Source organism: Rhamphochromis longiceps, linkage group LG23 (assembly GCF_057381845.1).
Source record: "Rhamphochromis longiceps isolate RC_006_pf linkage group LG23, R_longiceps_female_GT1.1, whole genome shotgun sequence".
Taxonomy (NCBI): Eukaryota; Metazoa; Chordata; class Actinopteri; order Cichliformes; family Cichlidae; genus Rhamphochromis; species Rhamphochromis longiceps.
The window spans coordinates 15937097-15957634 of record NC_140578.1 but is presented as its reverse complement, the minus strand read 5'-3'; the positions used below and the strand labels follow the sequence as shown (position 1 = coordinate 15957634).

At 38.0% G+C, this 20538-nt stretch overlaps 1 protein-coding gene and 1 long non-coding RNA gene across 2 annotated transcripts in view; one reads left to right on the top strand and one right to left on the bottom strand.

Moving 5' to 3' along the window:
* naaladl2 (N-acetylated alpha-linked acidic dipeptidase like 2) overlaps positions 1 to 20538 on the top strand; it is a 341685-nt gene that overhangs the window by 311001 nt on the left and 10146 nt on the right. Inside the window, exon 14 of the mRNA XM_085399238.1 lies at positions 10791 to 10989. Within this exon, the coding sequence (XP_085255364.1) occupies positions 10791 to 10989 (199 nt within the window). The remainder of the gene's footprint in view (positions 1 to 10790; positions 10990 to 20538) is intronic.
* Positions 13246 to 14411, bottom strand: LOC146641529 (uncharacterized). Its single transcript, XR_014909738.1, has 2 exons — positions 14075 to 14411; positions 13246 to 13494 (listed from the first exon to the last, which is right to left on the bottom strand). It is a non-coding gene; the product is annotated as an uncharacterized LOC146641529 (long non-coding RNA).

Below are 20538 nucleotides of genomic sequence, written 5' to 3'. Positions count from 1 at the left end.
CACACTACTGAAACGCTCTCACACACACTACTGAAATTTTAGCTCTCACACACACTACTGAAACGCTCTCACACACACAACTGAAATTTTAGCTCTCACACACACTACTGAAACGCTCTCACACACACTACTGAAACGCTCTCACACACACTACTGAAATTTTAGCTCTCACACACACTACTGAAACGCTCTCACACACACAACTGAAATGCTCTCACACACACTACTGAAAGGCTCTCACACACACTACTGAAATTTTAGCTCTCACGCACACTACTGAAACGCTCTCACACACACTACTGAAACCAGAGGCATTTCTGCTGAACAGGAAGTTGTTTCCTGACAAGGAAACTGATGGAAAAAGTGGTATATTTCAAAACACTACAAGGATGTCTACTCAGCAACCTGCTAGTACAGCAGTCCCCAACCTTTTTTGCGCCACGTAAACGATATAAAAATAAAAAAACGATAAATACCATGAAAACCATAAATAGCAATGTGTTCGAATTTTTGTGGAGGAATAAAACCCATTACATAGAAAGATCTCAGCTTGTGAAGGGATACAATAAAGGTGGTATCAAAACTCCAGAATTGGAATTTATGGTTGGCACCCTTAGAATTAAATGGTTAAAATCTTGTCTGTCACAGCCAGACTCTACTTAGCTCCACATCCCATGATTCTTGTTTAATAAAATAGTATACAGGATTAGACTTTATTCGAAATGTGATTTTGCGGCAAATAAAATCCCCATAAAGATATCAAACTTTATAAAACAGACATTGCATTTTTGGGAAAATGAGATTTACCCACAACTTCTCCCCATAATTCAACCTTATGGAATAATAGGGTAATAACACTTAATCAAAAATCAATTTTCAAGAGTGACTGGTTTGAACAAAAATATTATATTCATAACAGATTTGTTGGATGATAACAGTGTCATTCTAAGTTACACAGACTTTTCAGAAAAATATTGTCTAAACTGTTCTCAAAGAGAATATAACAAATTTTGTGAACTGGTCCCACTGCCTCTGCTTCATTTGATTAAAATTTTTATGATATACAATAATTTCTCATCAGTGCTCCCAAATTTATTGCTAGGGCAATGTCAGCTGTTTGATAAAAATGCAATAAGAAATTTGTTAGTAGTTTCTTCAAAGACAAAATATTTCATAGTTACAACAGAATGGTTACATGGCATGGTTCTAATTTAGTTATTTCATATACACTGGATAAAGCATACTAAAAATTTATGAAATAGCCTATTCTACCTAAAGTTAAAGAAACACACTTTAAACAAAACTAATACTGTGGCAGAATTTCTAAAAAAAAGAGATTTGGCTTTGAGGTGGATCAGTGTTCTTTTTGTACTGATGAAAATGAAACCCTAGAACATCTTTTTTTTTCTATGCCCTATCACACAATGTATTTGGTGCAACTTAAAAAATTGGATTTCCCTAAATATTAATGATGTGCCACTGTTTGAATTACATCATAATTTTTTTTATATGGATCATCTAGCATTGGATGTCTCAGACATTATTAACATCATCATACTTTTGAGTAAATATCATATCCATTGTGCTAAATGGAGGAACACTAAGCCTTCTCTCCCTGGTTTTATTGATGATTTTAAGATATTTTTCTTTGCTAAAAAAAGACAAAAAGCACATATGCCAAAAAAATAACCAGGATAATGCACGTCTCCCGCTATTCGAAATTTTGACTTATGCTGAGGCTAATATATTGTTAAGTAATGCAGCTGTCTCACTAAGGTCCAGAATCGATTTGTTCCACGATTCGATTCAATTCAATTCGATTTGATTATGGGGAATTTTGACAGTCAGAAATATTATAATTCAGATCAGTACATTTACATATTTTTGTATTTAAAAAAAGGAAGCTGACACACGCAAGACTTTATCAAAGGTGTGAGCATCACAGCAGATGCCTTTGTGTCAAAGTAGCTGAAGATAAAACACATAAAAACATGAAGGTGGTTTTCCTGGCCTGGGATTTTATAAAAAATATTCTGCAGTACATCAAAAACGAAAGAAAACCATTAATCAACATATGAACGTTACCTCTGACATTACAGCGGTTTTATTAGAGACACGGCTAACGTTTTGCATTTTGCATAATTTAAAAAAGTTTAAATTTATTCAGTATTGAACGGCAGAAATTAGGTTTTCTTTTCGAAAGTATGTAAAATGAAAAAAAAAAAAACAGCGGCCGACTGCGCTGTAAACAACAGTAGACTTGTGCCTAACAAGCAAGCGAATAATGCAGAAAACAGATTTTTAGACGGGAAACTGTTCTTGAAGTACAGAGAGAGAGAAAGAGAGAGAGAGGGCTGTGCATGACGTGCGATTTTATCGTGGTGGAAGCAAAACAGTGAGGGAATTCATGACGATGTTTATGTGAAGCGCAGTTTGGATCTTCTTTTGCTGCTGGTTCAGTCAATATTGTTTGGAGAGAGATAAAACTAACAGCTTTAGAATCGGCGCAAAAACGGCGTGAAAACAAAGCGCGGACCTGCCGACAGATCAGAGTCAGCGAGCTGTCGGCTTTCAGCCTCGACCGTGTCCGTGCTGTCGGGTGAGAAAGGCGACATCTCACTGATTCTGATCCGCGGGTCCGCGCTGTGTGTTTACGTCTTTGTGCAGAAGCCGTGTACCTGCTCTCATTTACTGTCTTAGCTGTTTGGTGGTTGTTGAAATTTTGTGAGGTTTCACCAGATTTTTCTGGCATTTCGGGCAAAATAAATTTATATTAAAAAATCGATTCAGGATTTTAATGAATCGATTTCACGTTATCCAAGCCAGAATCGGTTTTAATCAATAAATCGATTATAAAAACCCACCCCTAACTAACAGGTTGCTGAGTAGACATCTGTGTAGTGGTTTGTTTGAAATCTAACACTTTTTCCTTCAGTTTCCTTGTCAAGAATTAACTTCCTGTTTAACTGAAATGCCTTCCTGTTTAACTGAAATGCCTTCCTGTTCAACTGAAACGCCTTCCTGTTTAACTGAAATGCCTTCCTGTTTAACTGAAATGCCTTCCTGTTCAACTGAAACGCCTTCCTGTTCGACTGAAACACCTTCCTGTTTAACTGAAATGCCTTCCTGTTCAACTGAAATGCCTTCCTGTTCAACTGAAACACCTTCCTGTTTAACTGAAATGCCTTCCTGTTCAACTGAAATGCCTTCCTGTTTAACTGAAATGCCTTCCTGTTCAACTGAAATGCCTTGGTTTTTCAGTAGTGTGTGTGAGAGCGTTTCAGTAGTGTGTATGAGAGCGTTTCAGTAGTGTGTGTGAGAGCGTTTCAGTAGTGTGTGTGAGAGCTAAAATTTCAGTAGTGTGTGAGAGCGTTTCAGTAGTGTGTGTGAGAGCGTTTCAGTAGTGTGTGTGAGAGCGTTTCAGTAGTGTGTGTGAGAGCTAAAATTTCAGTAGTGTGTGTGAGAGCGTTTCAGTAGTGTGTGTGAGAGCGTTTCAGTTGTGTGTGTGAGAGCGTTTCAGTAGTGTGTGTGAGAGCTAAAATTTCAGTAGTGTGTGAGAGCGTTTCAGTAGTGTGTGTGAGAGCGTTTCAGTAGTGTGTGTGAGAGCTAAAATTTCAGTAGTGTGTGTGAGAGCGTTTCAGTAGTGTGTGTGAGAGCGTTTCAGTTGTGTGTGTGAGAGCGTTTCAGTTGTGTGTGTGAGAGCTAAAATTTCAGTAGTGTGTGTGAGAGCGTTTCAGTAGTGTGTGTGAGAGCTAAAATTTCAGTAGTGTGTGTGAGAGCGTTTCAGTAGTGTGTGTGAGAGCGTTTCAGTAGTGTGTGTGAGAGCGTTTCAGTTGTGTGTGTGAGAGCGTTTCAGTTGTGTGTGTGAGAGCTAAAATTTCAGTTGTGTGTGTGAGAGCGTTTCAGTAGTGTGTGTGAGAGTGTTTCAGTAGTGTGTGTGAGAGCGTTTCAGTAGTGTGTGTGAGAGCGTTTCAGTAGTGTGTGTGAGAGCTAAAATTTCAGTAGTGTGTGTGAGAGCGTTTCAGTTGTGTGTGTGAGAGCGTTTCAGTTGTGTGTGTGAGAGCTAAAATTTCAGTTGTGTGTGTGAGAGCGTTTCAGTAGTGTGTGTGAGAGCTAAAATTTCAGTAGTGTGTGTGAGAGCGTTTCAGTAGTGTGTGTGAGAGCGTTTCAGTAGTGTGTGTGAGAGCTAAAATTTCAGTAGTGTGTGTGAGAGCGTTTCAGTACTGTGTGTGAGAGCTAAAATTTCAGTTGTGTGTGTGAGAGCGTTTCAGTAGTGTGTGTGAGAGCTAAAATTTCAGTAGTGTGTGTGAGAGCGTTTCAGTAGTGTGTGTGAGAGCTAAAATTTCAGTAGTGTGTGTGAGAGCGTTTCAGTACTGTGTGTGAGAGCGTTTCAGTTGTGTGTGTGAGAGCGTTTCAGTTGTGTGTGTGAGAGCGTTTCAGTTGTGTGTGTGAGAGCTAAAATTTCAGTTGTGTGTGTGAGAGCTAAAATTTCAGTTGTGTGTGTGAGAGCGTTTCAGTAGTGTGTGTGAGAGCTAAAATTTCAGTAGTGTGTGTGTGAGCGTTTCAGTAGTGTGTGTGAGAGCGTTTCAGTAGTGTGTGTGAGAGCGTTTCAGTAGTGTGTGTGAGAGCTAAAATTTCAGTAGTGTGTGTGAGAGCGTTTCAGTAATAATGTCCCTTACGGCACCTCATACCCGAGCACCCTTACTGCATACAGACATCCCAGGTGGGAATGGAACTTGTGACTCCTGTTCCAAAGGCATGTATATTTCTTCATGTATGTCTTTGACTTTGCTCAGTTATGGAAATTTAGTTATCATTTCCCAGATTCCTCTGCTTTAGAGCAAAAACACAAACTCCAAATGACATTGCTAAACACTTTGTCTTGCAGCTTTGATTGTACAAGGTTTGAGCTGCTAATTAATTCCGATTCGTAGCCAAAAATTAAAAATCCACTTGTAATGGATTCTTTGTTGCACTTGCACAAGAGGTTGATCCACTATATGATTAACAGAGAGGAGGAAAGTTTCTTTCAGAATTTGTCGTGGACTGACCTTGGCTTTAATGGACATTCAATTTGAACACATTCTAAAAAAGTACTTTAATGAACATTTAGCTGTGAAACACTCAGGGCTCTGCTTGTAATCAGTGAAAGAACATTAAATGGACAGAGAGTTACATTCTGACTGTCCAATCAGTGATCACCAAGGACACCACAGCCACTAATATTAACAAAACATCAAAGTTTTCTTTCACTAAAAAAATTTCTATTCTCAAGCCAGTTACAGAACATATTTACTGCTCTGTGTGCTTTCAGTTCCACGCACTTGCCCGTCACCATAAGGACACTCTTATTCTCCACTTTATCAGGATGGCTTCACAGTCAGAAGGCCTTGAGAAGAATAATGTCTGTTCAGCCTTGCATAAATGAATTCGGCCAACATTTTTCTGCAAAGACAAAAATGGTTTATAAAACTATGTTGATGCCTCAAGTCTTCAATTTTTTAACCTCATTTCACCTCATCATTAACCACTATGTTGTTAAGTCTAACGTCACTAGCCGTGTCTGGGCCTAAACTCCGCTGCAGGTCCATATATCAAACGATCACTATGGCATTACTGAGAGTTGAAAAACTGTCTAAAGTCTTTCATCTTTAATAAAATGATCAGCGTTCTGCTCTACCAGGTGTAACAATTGAGTTTAACATCCAGGCATCCATGAAAATGGAATTTATGACATTTAACGGAGTTAGAAGTTAGCAGGAAGTTAGCTCGCTAGCTTCTATCTAAATACAATATAGCATGTCCTGACTGCGGGGTTTTGGAAACAAATTAAAACGTACAGCTCTGTTATCACTTCCAACATAAATGAAGACAGAAAACTAAACAGCAGTGACGTTTGTAGGGTTACTGAAGTTTGGCTAGCTGGTATATAATGATGTGCTACGTGACCGCTAGTGACACAGCTATGTTAGCATAATATAAACAAGCTAACTTTTTTTCCACTCAATAAAAGTTAACGTGAGTGTAATCGCATGGCAGGATGCTGTAAAAGGACCAAACTTCAGCCAGGAGAACAACTGAGATAATCCATCCACAATACGAGGTTAGTCATTCATATATTGCTGCATGGGCTGGGCTGTAGTTACATCCTAAGGTTTTAAAAACTGAGCTTAAATAAATGATTAGTGGTAATAAAAGCCGAGGGAGGTCAACAGTGATCACTGACTGTTTTAGGAGCTTTTTGAGATTAAGTAGAAGAAAATACATAACATTAAACATGTTAACAACACAAAAGCCATATTAAACGCAGACTACTTTAGGCCCGGAAGTAGGATTCGTCACGTCATCACTTAACGACCGGATTAGGAGTATGTGTTGTTCATGCAGAAAATAGCAGGCATGAGGTATGCTTTGCTGGATGCTATCATAATGTGCTCTGGTGAAATCAGGTGGACACTAACCACTTTCATCTGCACAGCATGTTATTTAGACACATACAGAGCTAATAAAATCATATATTCAGTATCTAAATTCTAATAATAACCAAAAGAAGCACATTTTCTCATTGTCACAGTCGGTGTTAAGTGCAGGTGGTAGAGAGGCGTAGGGTGAGTTGGAGAAGGTAGCGAATGTGTTGGTGGTGTCTCTGTTTGTGTGCCTGGTGGCACTGGCAACACAGTCATAGCCACATGATTTTGAATGGAAAAAAGAAAAGAAATTTTAAAAGATTGAGATGAAGTACTCAAAGAGTTGGGGGATTTAGTTAAAAGGAAGAAATGATTCTTCAATTCTGTGCAGAATTTGATTGCAACATTTGATGCAATCTGATAGTTATTTTATGACTTATCATGCTTATATTGAAAACAAATCAGATTTCTTTTAGTTTTATTTTCTGGAAAAGTGAAACAGACGTCAAATCTGTTGCAACCTGACACGACCCTCTGAGTTTTAGGCGTCCTGTAGTCCTCCACAGTCATGTGACATGAACATCACCTATGTGCTCTGAGGCTTTGTGAATACGACGATGAGCTATCTTTGTGTGCTCAGTAGTTAGTTATTAATTGAATAATGAGTGAAAGTTTGAAAAGAAGAGCTTGAAAATGTTTGAGATTTAACATGTAATTTATCTGTAAAAAGGGAACTGCTTGTGGATTAATTGCAGTTCATGTTCTCAATATACCAGAGCCGAACTGAATTGACATGACATGACATGACATGGTAGATATATATTCTAAATCATTATTTGAAACCACACAGCCTTTCTTTCCAAATTGTGTGAACTATTGGAAGACACAAATGCCACAGCAACAAGACTGTGTGCGCAGCTGAATGTTTTTTATTTACAATGTATTTATTTGAGTTGCTGTGTGCTTTACACTTTTTTTTCACCCTTCCAATGAACAAAGTGGTGTTTTTTTTCCACACACACAAAAAATAAATTAAATGCAAAGAGATTGATATGGAAAATTATATTATAAAAGGTTCCACAATATACAGTATATAAGTAATGTCTTTATATATACACAGCACAGTGTTATTAGTGTTGTTTTGTGTATGTATTTGTGGATTTCATGAACATAAGGTGGAGCATCTTGGTGCAGATTTGGATGACTTGCTGTAAGATTGTGAAATATGGCATAAACCTTGGTGGGCTTAAGGGGTTTAAAAATGACCTTGTAGCTGTCATTTATTTTATTTTTTGTGTAGTTTCTCTTTGTCATCATTTCCACGTGTCATTACATGTGCTCCTTTACTGTTTCCTTTCAGAGGTTTCAGTCTATTGGTGACATTTGGTGACGATGACTGAGATAAGACACCAGTGATCCCTTACAGATACACCCTATGATGAATATTTTATTGACGCTATAAGAGCTATAAATAAAATGACAGCTCTGGTACAACTGAAAATCTTTACAGCGCTGAAAGGTACATTACACTACCTCTTCTGAGATTTAAAAAAAAACATGCAGCTAGTTAAGAGAGTGTCCACTTCAACCTCCGACTGGGAGCAGATATTATCTTTCTTCATGTGAGCTCAATAATTACTACTTATAAGGAAGCACTAAAGAATATCCACTGGTTTACAAACCTGACAGAAAGAAAATTTACATTTTAGTTATTATGTATACAGAGTTTTAGTAACAAAGCTTGATACTGATACAGTTTGATACTTGGTATCTTTGACAGAACACAGGAAGGTAATGTAGGTTTAGTTATATTACCTACTTGGTCCTAATGCAAGTGTAATTTCAAAAAACAGCAACAGACATAAAACACTTTAATTAAAAACTAAATAAAGACAAATGCAAAATCAGAAAGCCATAATTCTTGAAGAATACGTGAAAATGAGAATAATTTCCCTGAATATTTGTAGATTCTGATATAAATGAATGTTGAAAAAAAACATCACTTTAAAGCTCTTTCCTTTACTTCTTCTCTCTGCCTCTGTCATCGCATGAGGCCATGTCCCAACTGTATACCCAAACACAAACACACTCACACACATCCCTGTGTGTCAAAAGATGTGATGGATTACAACAATCAAACAATATTTCATGAGTCCCAGCTGGCTGCGAGAAGCCAGAGCCATTTAAATTTGTAGGAGAGAACTGCGCTCGTTGTCTATTTTTGTCCCCTCTGTCTTCCACTCTCCTCTGCAATGAGTCACGCTCTGTTCTCAAACCTACTGTGACACACTCTTATCTGAAGGAGCACAAACACGCGGGAAGGTCTGTCGATTAATATCTTGGAAGGCATTAGTTTATGCTGTTCTTTAGAATAATAACACATAATCCTCAAGAAGTCTGCCCTTCTCTCTTCTGTCATCCCAGGCAGTCAGCTCTTCACATTCTCCGAATCCAGGAACAACTTTCATACAGCTGAACCTTGCACGATGTCTGTATCTTTCATCTCCTTTTATGGGTTCAGTGAAGTCCGCAATCGCCAGATAGATCCCCTTTAGATTAATGGTAAATTAGGGTAATTCTAGCTTAAGCTCACCCCTGCCCAGTTGTTTTCTTTTTTCGTTTTTCTTTTTTAGATGTCTGTCATAACAGGTAGTAATAGTAATAGTAACCATATGAGAATACTTATGTATAAGTATCAAAAATAGCAAATCTTGCAGTGGTTTATTTTATTGTTATTCTTTAATGGAAATGTTAACAATGAAGTTTTGTGTTTCCTCTGGAATGCATGGGTCATCATTGTTTTTCTACATATGCAAACATGGAAAGCATAAAGGACATAATCAGCTCGTATAATAGAACAAATTAAAAATGACCTCTGTATTTTCCTCAGTCGCTATTTGGCAACAGTGTTACTGCTGTGCTTACTGCTGTGTACTGCTTATTGCTAACTGACAGTTGACCATTAAGAGCTGAACACCTGAACAAGAACCTTTGTCCTCATGCAAACAGTTGCATGGCAGATTTCAGCCTTTCCAAAACAGGCCCATTGAATCCAGCCAGATATCATTTAATAGAGCCAAGAATACAAGGCAATTAACTGTAAATGAAAGGTAATTGATTTGCGGTGCCAAATGTACTGTAAAACAAGCCTGCTTTGTGTTGACAGCCTAATGAGGACAACATTGCATCGTTACTGGATATGTATGCGCGTTAGCTCGATAGGGGGAATCTGTTTAATTTAGTGTGTTTAGTGCCCAGTTGGTGGAAGGTTTAAAAGAGAGACTGCTCAGGTCACAAACTAATTTTGAAGCCAGATAGGGAACAGATGTATGGTCTAAACTTTTTGCTATGCTATGAGAAGAAGAAGTAATAATTTTCTATTGATTAGATAAAATAAGAAAATAACTGATTTCTGATTTTTCTAATACCCGCAGCTGATATCCGCAATGCATAGACGTGACCAGCAGCATCTGAGCATGTGACGCAGCTCATTCCTGATCTTTAAACTTGTGAAAACAGCATGCAAAGGCTAGCAGCTTTAACTATTTAGAGAAGTATTTCATGACTCTTCTTTCATCCGTCCATGAGCTGTATCAGTTTAATATGTGGTTTAAGTTTATCCCTAAATGACTTCTATTATTGTGGTATATGCTGAAGAAGGCACCGGTTATAACAGGGCAATTTCCCATCTGATTCTGGCTATAAGGTGCAATCAGACAAACCTCTGACTCTGCTCATTAAAATCAAAAACCTTGCCTTATTTTGACTTTCAAGGTCTTTGTGAATTTCTGATTTCCAGTGCTGCTGTTATTTTTAGATTGCTCCATGGAAGCCCTGTTCTGACCACTCACACGTGCAGTTTTATGAAAATCTATGATTGCACCACTTATTTTGCTCCAGCTAATACTGCAAAGGCTGCTGTTCCCAGCAAGGGCATCTGACATGCACGAGACTCCAGACAATGCACCGCAGTGTTTTATTGTGTTATATTTGATACCGTGTCGATCCTGACAGCTGACCCATGGGGTTTATGCTTTGACATGTGATGTAAACTTGTGTTGCCATGCATTAATTTTGTCTGTATTTTATACATAAGATCACCTTCAAATGTGATGTGGCTTATAAGATAGTGATTTGGTCCTTGTTACAGGCAGTCCAGTCCTGAAACAGCCCTTAAGGTGTAAATTGTTCATTTCACAGGTCTTGTTGAGACATTTACTCCGAGATTTTGGTTCTCAAACTTTCAAACCACAACCTAGTGACTCCATATCGTCTCTCTTTTTAGGCTAATATTTTTTTGTGGGCATAGCTTAAACGCGATATTCTTTTTCATCCATTGTTCCTGTTGTTTTTCTTTCTTTCTTTTTGTACATATCCGTCTAGACAAGAGTGCACTATCGCTGCCCTTGCTTTCCTCAGCCTCCGCTCTCAGAGACCATGCAGCTTTCTTCCAGTCAGAAACTATGCGGCCGGCAAATGACCCAAAAGAGCGTGACCCCTCCCACGTGCGGATGCTGAATGATGTACTCCGTGACCTGGAGAAGAGCTTCATCATCCCACAGACACCGCCTGGAGTGTACAGGTAGGAGAAGAGTTATTGCTTCAGAGTTGCAACATTGGTGTAAGGAGGTATAAGCATTCCATTTACCGTTAGCCAATGCACCCCCAGGATACCGATGCTTTCAGTTTCAAGACCTGCAAGATTATGTTACATAATTAAATCTCCACAATCTTGAATATATTTTAATTAATTGTTTGACATTAGAAGTTTCATCCTATATCAATGTGGCTGTTTTCTCTGTGTTTTTATGGGTCACCAGTTCATTTCTTTGCCTTTTTACATTGTTAAAGTTTATTATTTATTCCACATGGCATTAAAAGGTCTTAAATCTAAGCTAAGCAAACTTGGAGATGACTGGAACAACATTCTTCTCAGAAACCTTTTCCACCTTTGGCTCACTCACAGTTGCCTCCTCCACATCACCGATGGCACAGTTGGTCCTCCTACCTCCTTGTTAGCGTGGTTTAGTTTGCATGTTCTCACATACCTACTCAGCTCCCCAGATACAGCCAAGCCATTGCATTTGCTGTGCGCTCCAGCATCACATACCACTTATCAATGATACTAGATGGCATTTTCTCATTAAAAAAGAAAGTTGTGTGTGATAAAGTTTCCCTATTGATGAAGTCTTTGCAAACTGGAATTTTTGAATAGTTAGAAATATGCGTATTTGTTGACCGGCAGTGTTCTTTCCTGCCTTTGTTCACAAAAAATGCCGTTGAGGTCTTTGCGTAGCATTTTTGCCAGCTGTTATCAGTCGACTCCACTAGTAGGAATATGTGGTTTGCACATTTGTTGGTTTACAAGATGATAAAAAAAAAAAACTGGTTAAACACTGCTGTAAGGCATTATTAGTGGTCAAAAATTCCACAGGGATGAAAAACTACTTGAGCAAAGCTCATGTGAGCAATACTCGAAACAAGTTTATTGTGTTCTATCCTGAAATGAAAGTGTGTTTCTTTTACACATCCTTTTCCAAAATGTGCCTCCCTGTTTGTCTGCATGTGCCTTCTGTCGCCCTCTTTTAGTTGTTGGAAGTTGGGTTTCTGCATTTTTGATTTTTCCTTTGTTTTTTGTGAAAACTTTATGGCATGAGCAGAAATGTTGATTCTGTATTAACAAGTTAACTTTTTTATTAAAGATGATGAAGTGAACAATCAAATGCTCTGCCCTCCATCACTGGTAGGTGCAGCCAAATTGTGAACTCAACTCAACATAAGTGGTCATTAAAACCATAAAGTCCATATGACAGAGTGCATAAAATTCACACGCAGAACAAAAAAAATACAGTGTACAAATATTGTATTGACATCACTTTGGTACATCCAACCAAGGATGTCTAATTAAATTCCTGCCATTTTGACTCCTCTCATTGTGTCTCTTTTTTCTGTCTGGACTTTTAAGTTTTGTCACTCCATTAGTTTATTTGTTTAAAAGTTTTTTTCCTCAACCACTAGCTAGCAACCACTATCATCGCAGCACAAGGCCTAATGAACACAGAAGTATGTTCACTCCTAAGAGGCGGCATTAAATCTAATCCACTTCAGTCCAATCTTTCGTTGCCATATCAACTCCTTCTTACATAACGCATTTCGATGTCCCTATATAACAAAGAGGAAGGTAAACGAGCATCTGTGAATGTGTTCTGTATTTATTTTGTTTAGGAATCCCTCAGCCGATCTTATTTGTTCTCGTTCGATCGGTCTTGAATGATCTGAACTGGAATTCATATGTTTAATAACATACAGAGAATGAGGCAGTCACATTGCTTGGTATATATACCCTGGAGTTATTTAAATTCATGACTTCATTTGAAAAGGTCTTCTGGTGAGCTGTCATTAAACAGATAATTAGAGAGGCCTTTATTAAATGTCACCTGTTTAGCGTGCAGAACTCTTCATTGTGCGTGTGATCATGAGAAATATCCCAAAACTGTACACATTGATTGTACACAGCAAATCCAGCATGTCCAAATTAACACTGTCGGATTTGATTTCAACACTATTAAAGTGTCTATATGGGTCCACACCAGAGAGTGTTAATTTAACTCTTTTTGGAGAGTTGGTACGTTAACTCTGATTTAGTGTTAAACACCAAATCTGTCTGGAGTTGATAATTTAACACTTGGTGTTAAGAGTTTATATATTAACTCTCAAAGAGTATTTTAGTTTAACTACGTAAGAGTTATCTTCTAATTCATTCTAAAAAGCGGGAATTTTACTGTTCTGAACTTCTAGAAATTTCTTTTGGAAATAAACATTTACTAAAAAGATGCAATGGTTTTTGAAAAACATTTATTCTGAACTGTGCACCACAATTTCAAAACATTTTCTGAAAGATGTAACAGTGTACATGTTCTCACTTTCATTAGAATTTTGTTTATCAAAAGGTCTGACATGGTAAATGCAAATAACAGCATTCTCATCACTTATTTCTTCAATACAATATGCATGTCCTTCATTCATCCCTTTGTGGAACTTCAACGCACTTCTGCTCTCCCCCATATTCCATCTTCACAAGCATATCCTGTGCGGAGATTGAATAAAAATTAGTTGACACTAATTAACGGCACAAATAATCCAGTAAACAATTGCAGCACAGTAAAAAAAAAAAGGAATCCTCTTTGAGCCATTACTTGTGTAAAGTATTTTCCCAAAAGACAAGGACACAGGCAACAGGTAATACTGAACTAAATGTAAAACCTCAACCTTTTTCATTTTTACCTAAACCGTGTGCACAAAACTCTGGAGGGATCTAAATTCTAACGTAGAACCCAGTCAGGACGTCTGCTACTGCTGTTTGCTCGTTTTTTTTTTATGGGCGATCGTTTTCAGGCTTCAAGCAGCACCATTATACCAACATTTCACATTCTAGACATTGTTTTAGGTGTATTTGACCAAACGTTTGACTGAAAATTCACATGGAAGCTTTTTTCAAGGCTGTGGTATTTGCCCGCAAACAATACCTTTCAGCTAGCTAAAACAGAATATTATGCTATCAGCGAGCAACATGGCTAATGCCTTTCACACAGCTTTGTCTCAACTCCAAAGAGCCACAGAAGTAAAGGCTAATAACAATTGAAACAATCTTTGAAAAAATGACTTACCAAGCATGGCAAACAACTCAAATATGTAGAGCAAAATGTTCTGAAACGGCTTCACTTCAGCTTCGATTGGAGCCTATGGTGCTGGGGGCGGAGTCTGTGAATTTACTCTGTTGGTGTCATAGCCCCTCTAGGAGTTCAGAGTTAAGAGGTCAAGAGTTAATGTTTCCATTGTAACACCTCCAGATTTGACAGAGAAACACTCATTTTTAACACTCGATTTTAACTACTATCATTTTACACCTCAGAGTTACATTAAAAGAATGTGACTCTGCTTAGAGTAAAATTAACTCTACTTTTGCAAGGAGACTATTAACACCAAAAAATTTAACACTTTTGAATTTGCTGTGTAGTGGTGGCCCAGTGCAGCTGAATGAAAGTGGTTCAATCACTAGCTTATTCAGAAAATCCTGGCAGGCAAAGAACAAGCTTGTAGGTTACACCTGTTTGAACACAATGGCCTGTAGCCTGCATAGCAATGACTCATCTAAACAGTTCCCACTATGCCTGGGAAACATTTGGAACACGTGGCAACTCCGGAGGCCAAATCCAGGAATTCAAATTTGCTGATGAATAGAGCAGCGACAGTAAGGGATTACAGGAAAGATACTTTATCACGGATAGTCTAATCTCATTTCATTTTGGATAAGAGAGACCCTGTCAGCATTTGTAATACTGTAACACACACAGGTTCTTCAAATTAGCATCCTTTTGCTTCGATACCTTTGTAAGTGGGTAAGTCAGCTGTGCACTATGTTTATTCTCTGAACAGCTTCATGTTTCAGCTCCTGAAGCTTTTTACATAATCTTGTATTAACTACTTATTGACAGATTTTCAGTATTGGATTGTTTTTCAGCATTTTGGTCATAAAGTTCTGATTTCTGTCTCTCCCAACATTTGATGTTATTGTTGCTGCTTCTTTAACTCTGGTAAGCATTAAATGTGGTTCTTGTTCTGAAGCTGGTAAGACTAACTTGTCCTCTGCAGCAGAAAACCTCTTATAGGAGCTGGTGCAGTTATACAAACCACCAAATTACTTTTGGATTGGCTAACCTTAATGTCGTTTCCGTCTTAACGTGCATTATTCTTTTGTTTTTTGTGTTTTGTTTTTTAAATAGCAGAAAAAATGTTATTACATTAAAGAACTTTATATACTAACAAATCCTAACATAAGTAGTCTCAGCAGAGTTTCTCAATATTACAGAGGCAACCCAACAAACACCTTTGAGGAAGAACTTTGCAAAAGTGGGGGAAGAATTTCAACAGAACGGGGAAAAAAAAGTAAAAGAAAAGAAAAAGAAATGAAGTGAGGCCATGTACTTGGAATCTTAGGGTGAGAGAGGAGCCAGGAGACAACAGACAATAAAAAGTGAGCAGGTTGGTGGGGTCAGTAACTACAGGTCAGAAAACGTCAGCCCACAGAGCCAAAGGTGCATGCAGAAATGTGCAGGGCGAGGGCAAAGTAGAACAAGTACAGTCTAGTGGAGAGAAAACAAGTTCTCACTGATAGTCACATACAAAATATAAATATAAAGTAAAGAAGAGGATGCCAGTTTGCTGGATAACAGCACCACCTCTGCAAAGCAAAATTAGTCTTAAACATTTTTACTAGGCAAGAAATTCAATGAATTAACGTTTAACTACTCTCACGTTTTAACTAAAAACGATTCCCTGTGACTCCTGGGAGCCATTTAAGGTGCTGTTTTTGTGTGAAAACTTTACTTACTATCCCATATGTGTTACTTCACTGTTTGGATTCCTTTTTCTTCTAAACTATAGAAAACTGTAATGATGTATTTTTTTTCCATCCCTCTCATTCCAACCAGTTGGCTGAACTCAAACTTTTGTCCTCTTGAAGTTGTAACTCAGTCCAAAATTAGATGACACAAGGAGCACATAGGTGCAGGTACACTCGTTAACACCCTTCTACTGGTGGTGGGATTTCCAATGCTCATCAAGGATAACTACTCCGTAAACCGAGGGGTTTTTTTGGTTTGTTTTTAGCGCTTTAAGTGTCTCTTTTTACATCGGCTTCACAAGCAGCTTCTGTATGAGTTGTAGGTTTTATTTTGCAGTTTTAGGTATAATAATTCTAACATTCAGAAAAGTTTATCCTCACTAGCTTTTCGTCAATCCTCACAAGATTGGTTGTGCAGTGCAGGATAAAAATTTACTCATGTACCCTATGCTATTTATTTATTTATTCATCATGATTCAATACTGCAGTCGATAGAAGCTGAGGAGCTGAAGCTAGCTACGGATTCAAAAGTCCATTCAAATGGCCAAGAGACCTCTTTTAACTTCAAACGAAGCTCATTTTCATTTAGACCTCCTCTGATAATATGAAAGGAAACTACAATGTTGTATTAGAAACACACAAATGCATCATATAAACTGGACCACACATTTAAACAACTTCTTAATAAGGCACATACCTTCTCCTGGAAAAGTTTGAATATAATAAATCGGAAAAGTATGTGAAGTCAACAAGTTCTTATAACTTCGCCAGTAGTGTTGGCACAAACCTGAATTTGAACTGCACAAGCCTCTTCATGCACAAGATAACGTTACGGATAAATCATTCACAGATGGATACAAGTACCTAACTTGGTATATACACTTTATATAAAATTGAAAATCAAAATGATTATCCTTTTCATGATTTATGTAAAAAAAAAAACAAGAAAATCATTTTTCCCCAGATAAAATAAATTAGACTTGTCTCCTTTAGTGATCTTAGTATCAAATCATACATGTTAAACCATGGAGAAGTTGACTTTCGTTGGCTTGTTTCTTTGTTCGATTTATTTGAAAGCTTGGGAGTAGGGTGTTTTGGTTCCATCAGGGTGCTGGGTCTTTTCACTCAGCATCCTGAGCTAATTGTGTATTATCTTGGTATCATGATGATTTAGATCCTGTTTAAACACAGTTTAGTCATGTATTATATTCTGATATATTTGAGTTTTGTGGTTTGCCTTCATTATGATTTATTCCCTGAGGTTGTGTGTTTGTCTCACTCCCGTGTCGCCCATGTGAGTCTGTCATGTCTTCAGTGTTAAGTTCACCTCCCCTCTGTGTGTCTTAGGTCTGCATCTTTATGTTTCCTGTTTTATTGTGACAGTCTCGTGTTCCATGTTCAATGTGTTTAATTTTGCTTCCCCTCTGGCGTCATCTTCATTCGTATCAGCTATGTTCCCCATGTCTTTCCACTCCCCTCGTCTCCTCTCTGTGTATTTAGCGTGTCAGTTTTCTGTTATTCGTTGTCACGCGATGTCTCCAGGTTTCCTCATATCCACCCCAGGTTTTCATGTTTAAAGTTGTCACATATATTTTCTAGTTTTCCCAGTTTGGGTTTAGTTTAGTGTCGAATTGTTTTGCCTCACCCTTTGTTTTGTAGTCTTTATCAGCCACAATAAACGTCTCGCCCTTAATCTCGTTAAGATTCCTGTTTTGTCCACGTTTCGTTTGTCTGGATTTGGGTCCACTACTCTCCACTTCAAGTTCAATTCAATTCAATGTTATTTATACAGCAACAAATCACAACAACAGCCACTTTATATTGTAAGGTTGACCCTACAATACTACATCCAAATATATTCAAGTAATACTAGGAGTCCCGGATGGGCCCCTTACACCTCTCACTGGAGATGAGGAGAAGGTGGTTTGCACGAAAGAGTCCGAAAGGGAGAGTGATGGAGAGCATAGATTTAAACCATGTGAAGCGGAGGCTGATTGGCTCACAGGTAGACGAGAAGATCATTGGACTAGGGTAACGATGTCAGTATTGCGATTGACAGTGTGGGAAACCAGTAGTCATGTAAAGAACAGAAAAGCAGCATAACAACCAAGAAAGCAGGAAGATCAGTGATTACAGATGTTCCTTATTGAAATTAGGCTAAGCTTCATTTAATAGTGATTAGACTAATGTTAGTCAAGAAGAGAAGTTAGTGAGGCAGGTTTGGTGTGTTGGCAAACTAGGATCCTGTATGGCAGTTTAAACTGATTCATGAACAAATTCATTTGTGACTTGTAGTATGTTCTGCACTGGAGCTATCCTGTGCTGCTCTTTCTAGATTAAACCAGCTGAGTTCACTAATATATAACCTTCATGAGTGACATAAAATCAATGTCATTTAATCTGTTTTCAAAAATATTTCAAAATATCAAAAAATAATTAACATATCATGTACAGAGCAAATCGAAATTATTTTAAAAAAAAAACCCAGAACATTGCATTTGTAATATTACATCTATGTCTTAAATTTGAACTTTATCAAATTTCACTTGCTAAGCAGGCCTTACCTTTGAAAAGAATCTGTTTTCTTCAACTTTCTTGAGGAAAAAAAACAGTTCCAGAGTTTGTTTGTGTGCAATTTGGCAAATAATCAGCTTATGTTTCTAATATTTCTTGATCTTTTTGAAGTGTTGAAATTTGCACATTTGAAATTTTAAATTAATCTACACTTCTCAAAAAAATAAAAAGCAACTCAGTTCTCTGTTATGCAGTTAAATGAAAAAGAAACTTTTCACGGGTCTATGCAGTCCACTAGTACACCCGTACTGCTGCCTTAGGATTTAAGAAGGTAAGTACCAGCTATGTGCTTCTGATCAAATGCATCAGCAAATGTGACCACCTCTATAAAAGTAGAAGTTTTGACAGTTTGTTGGTCTAGCCTGCTCAGGTATTAGCACAATGCCACAAACCTCCCATGAGTGGACCTCCCAGAAAATTCACCCCAAGGTCAGACCGTGCTCTGAGAAATTGCTCAAACCAACAAGCTAAATCTCAAATACTACTCAGCTCAACTGTCAGGAGGCGATGATGTGGGCTTGTTTTGTGGCCACAGGCATCTTGCAGTCACTGTGTGCACCATGAACTCCTCTGTAAACCAAAGTATCTGTTCAACAACTAAAGCTTAGCTGAAAATGAGTGACACAAAAGAACAAAGAAGTCAAGCGCACCAGCACTATGTTTAAAAAGAAAAGAATCAAAGTGTAGCAATGGGACAGATTAGATAAGTCCAGACCTTAAACCCAAAATGCTGTGGCAGGAACTTACATGACAGAGCTGTGCATAAATGAATCCAAACAAACCTGAATGAACTTGAAGTAACATTGTAGAGCAAAGGAGATCAAAATTCATCTTCAACCATGTGAGAGAGACTGATAACAGACATGGACCTACAGATGTTTGGATAATGGGGTCTACTTCCATGGATGGCACACAGTCCTGTGAAAACTTTCTTTTTCACAACTACTCCGACTGACATCTACTGAGAAGGAAAAAGGGATGTCTGCAGTGTGCACCGGGGAGGCTGTGGAATGATATTACTCTTTTAGTTATTGAGTGCCATGCCATCAACTGGAAGGAACAAAAGGCTGCAGCACATGAAAAATGAACTTACTTTGTATTTATTATGTATTAGATTTAATTACTTTTTAAATGCAGGTGCCGGAGCGCAATTCTGGGTCGCTAGCTCAAGCACCGGTTAAGAAGCTATCAAGGGACTGCAATGGTCACACTGATTAAATATTTTAGCCTTTTGTGAAATATAAAATCAGCTGTTCTGACAAGGTCAATATAACTAACCAACCAGACAGCAGTCGACACTGTCACTGTGGCCTTCCATCATAGTTGTGGTTGTAAGTAACCAGATCTGACTACAGATACAAATCAAACAAGCGCGATAAGGACGTGACCTTGACCTAGTTTTCACCTAAATTAAATCAGCCCGAGCTTTTATTGGTATCTTCCTTCAGAGAACATTTGAACATGATATCTTGAAAACTGTGGATCCTAGACTCCCAACAGACAGACAGACAAAGAAAAGGAACCGATTTCATATTCCTCCCTTCAGGGGGAGAATATACAGAAAGCTTTTGATTACACCCCCACTTTGGACCTTTGACTAGTGATCACATTGTAAAGCAGGACAACAAAAAGCTACAAATTTAGAAGACCATCCAAGAAGAATATACATACAAGTAACCCTCACACTAATAATTTTACACAGTCTCTAAATCACATGCAGTTCCTCATTTGGGCAGGCATGATTTAAATCCCCATTAGCCATGTATCTTGGATTGAGTGGATCCACTTCTTTTTCAAGTTCTTATACATATGGAGCAGAACAGCAATAATGCAACATAAAACTTGCTTCACAGTATTTCACACATATTTATTCCTTCTGACAAAAAAAGTGAAAAGGGGAATAATTTACAATCCACAGTGTTTGATTTTCCTTTTTCACCCCCTTTTTTTCCCAGGCGGCAGCTTTTCAGGGCAGAGCAGCAGTAATTCATTGGCTCTGCTCAGTGCATGTGCAAGAAAGTGAGCGCTCCTGGATTAATTGATGAATTTATTTTAGTCAAACTGTCCAGCTTAAGAATAAACACAATGAATCATATCAAATTACATTTACTTGGAGACAGCTGACCTTGACTGATAGTGAGGACTTTTCTCGCC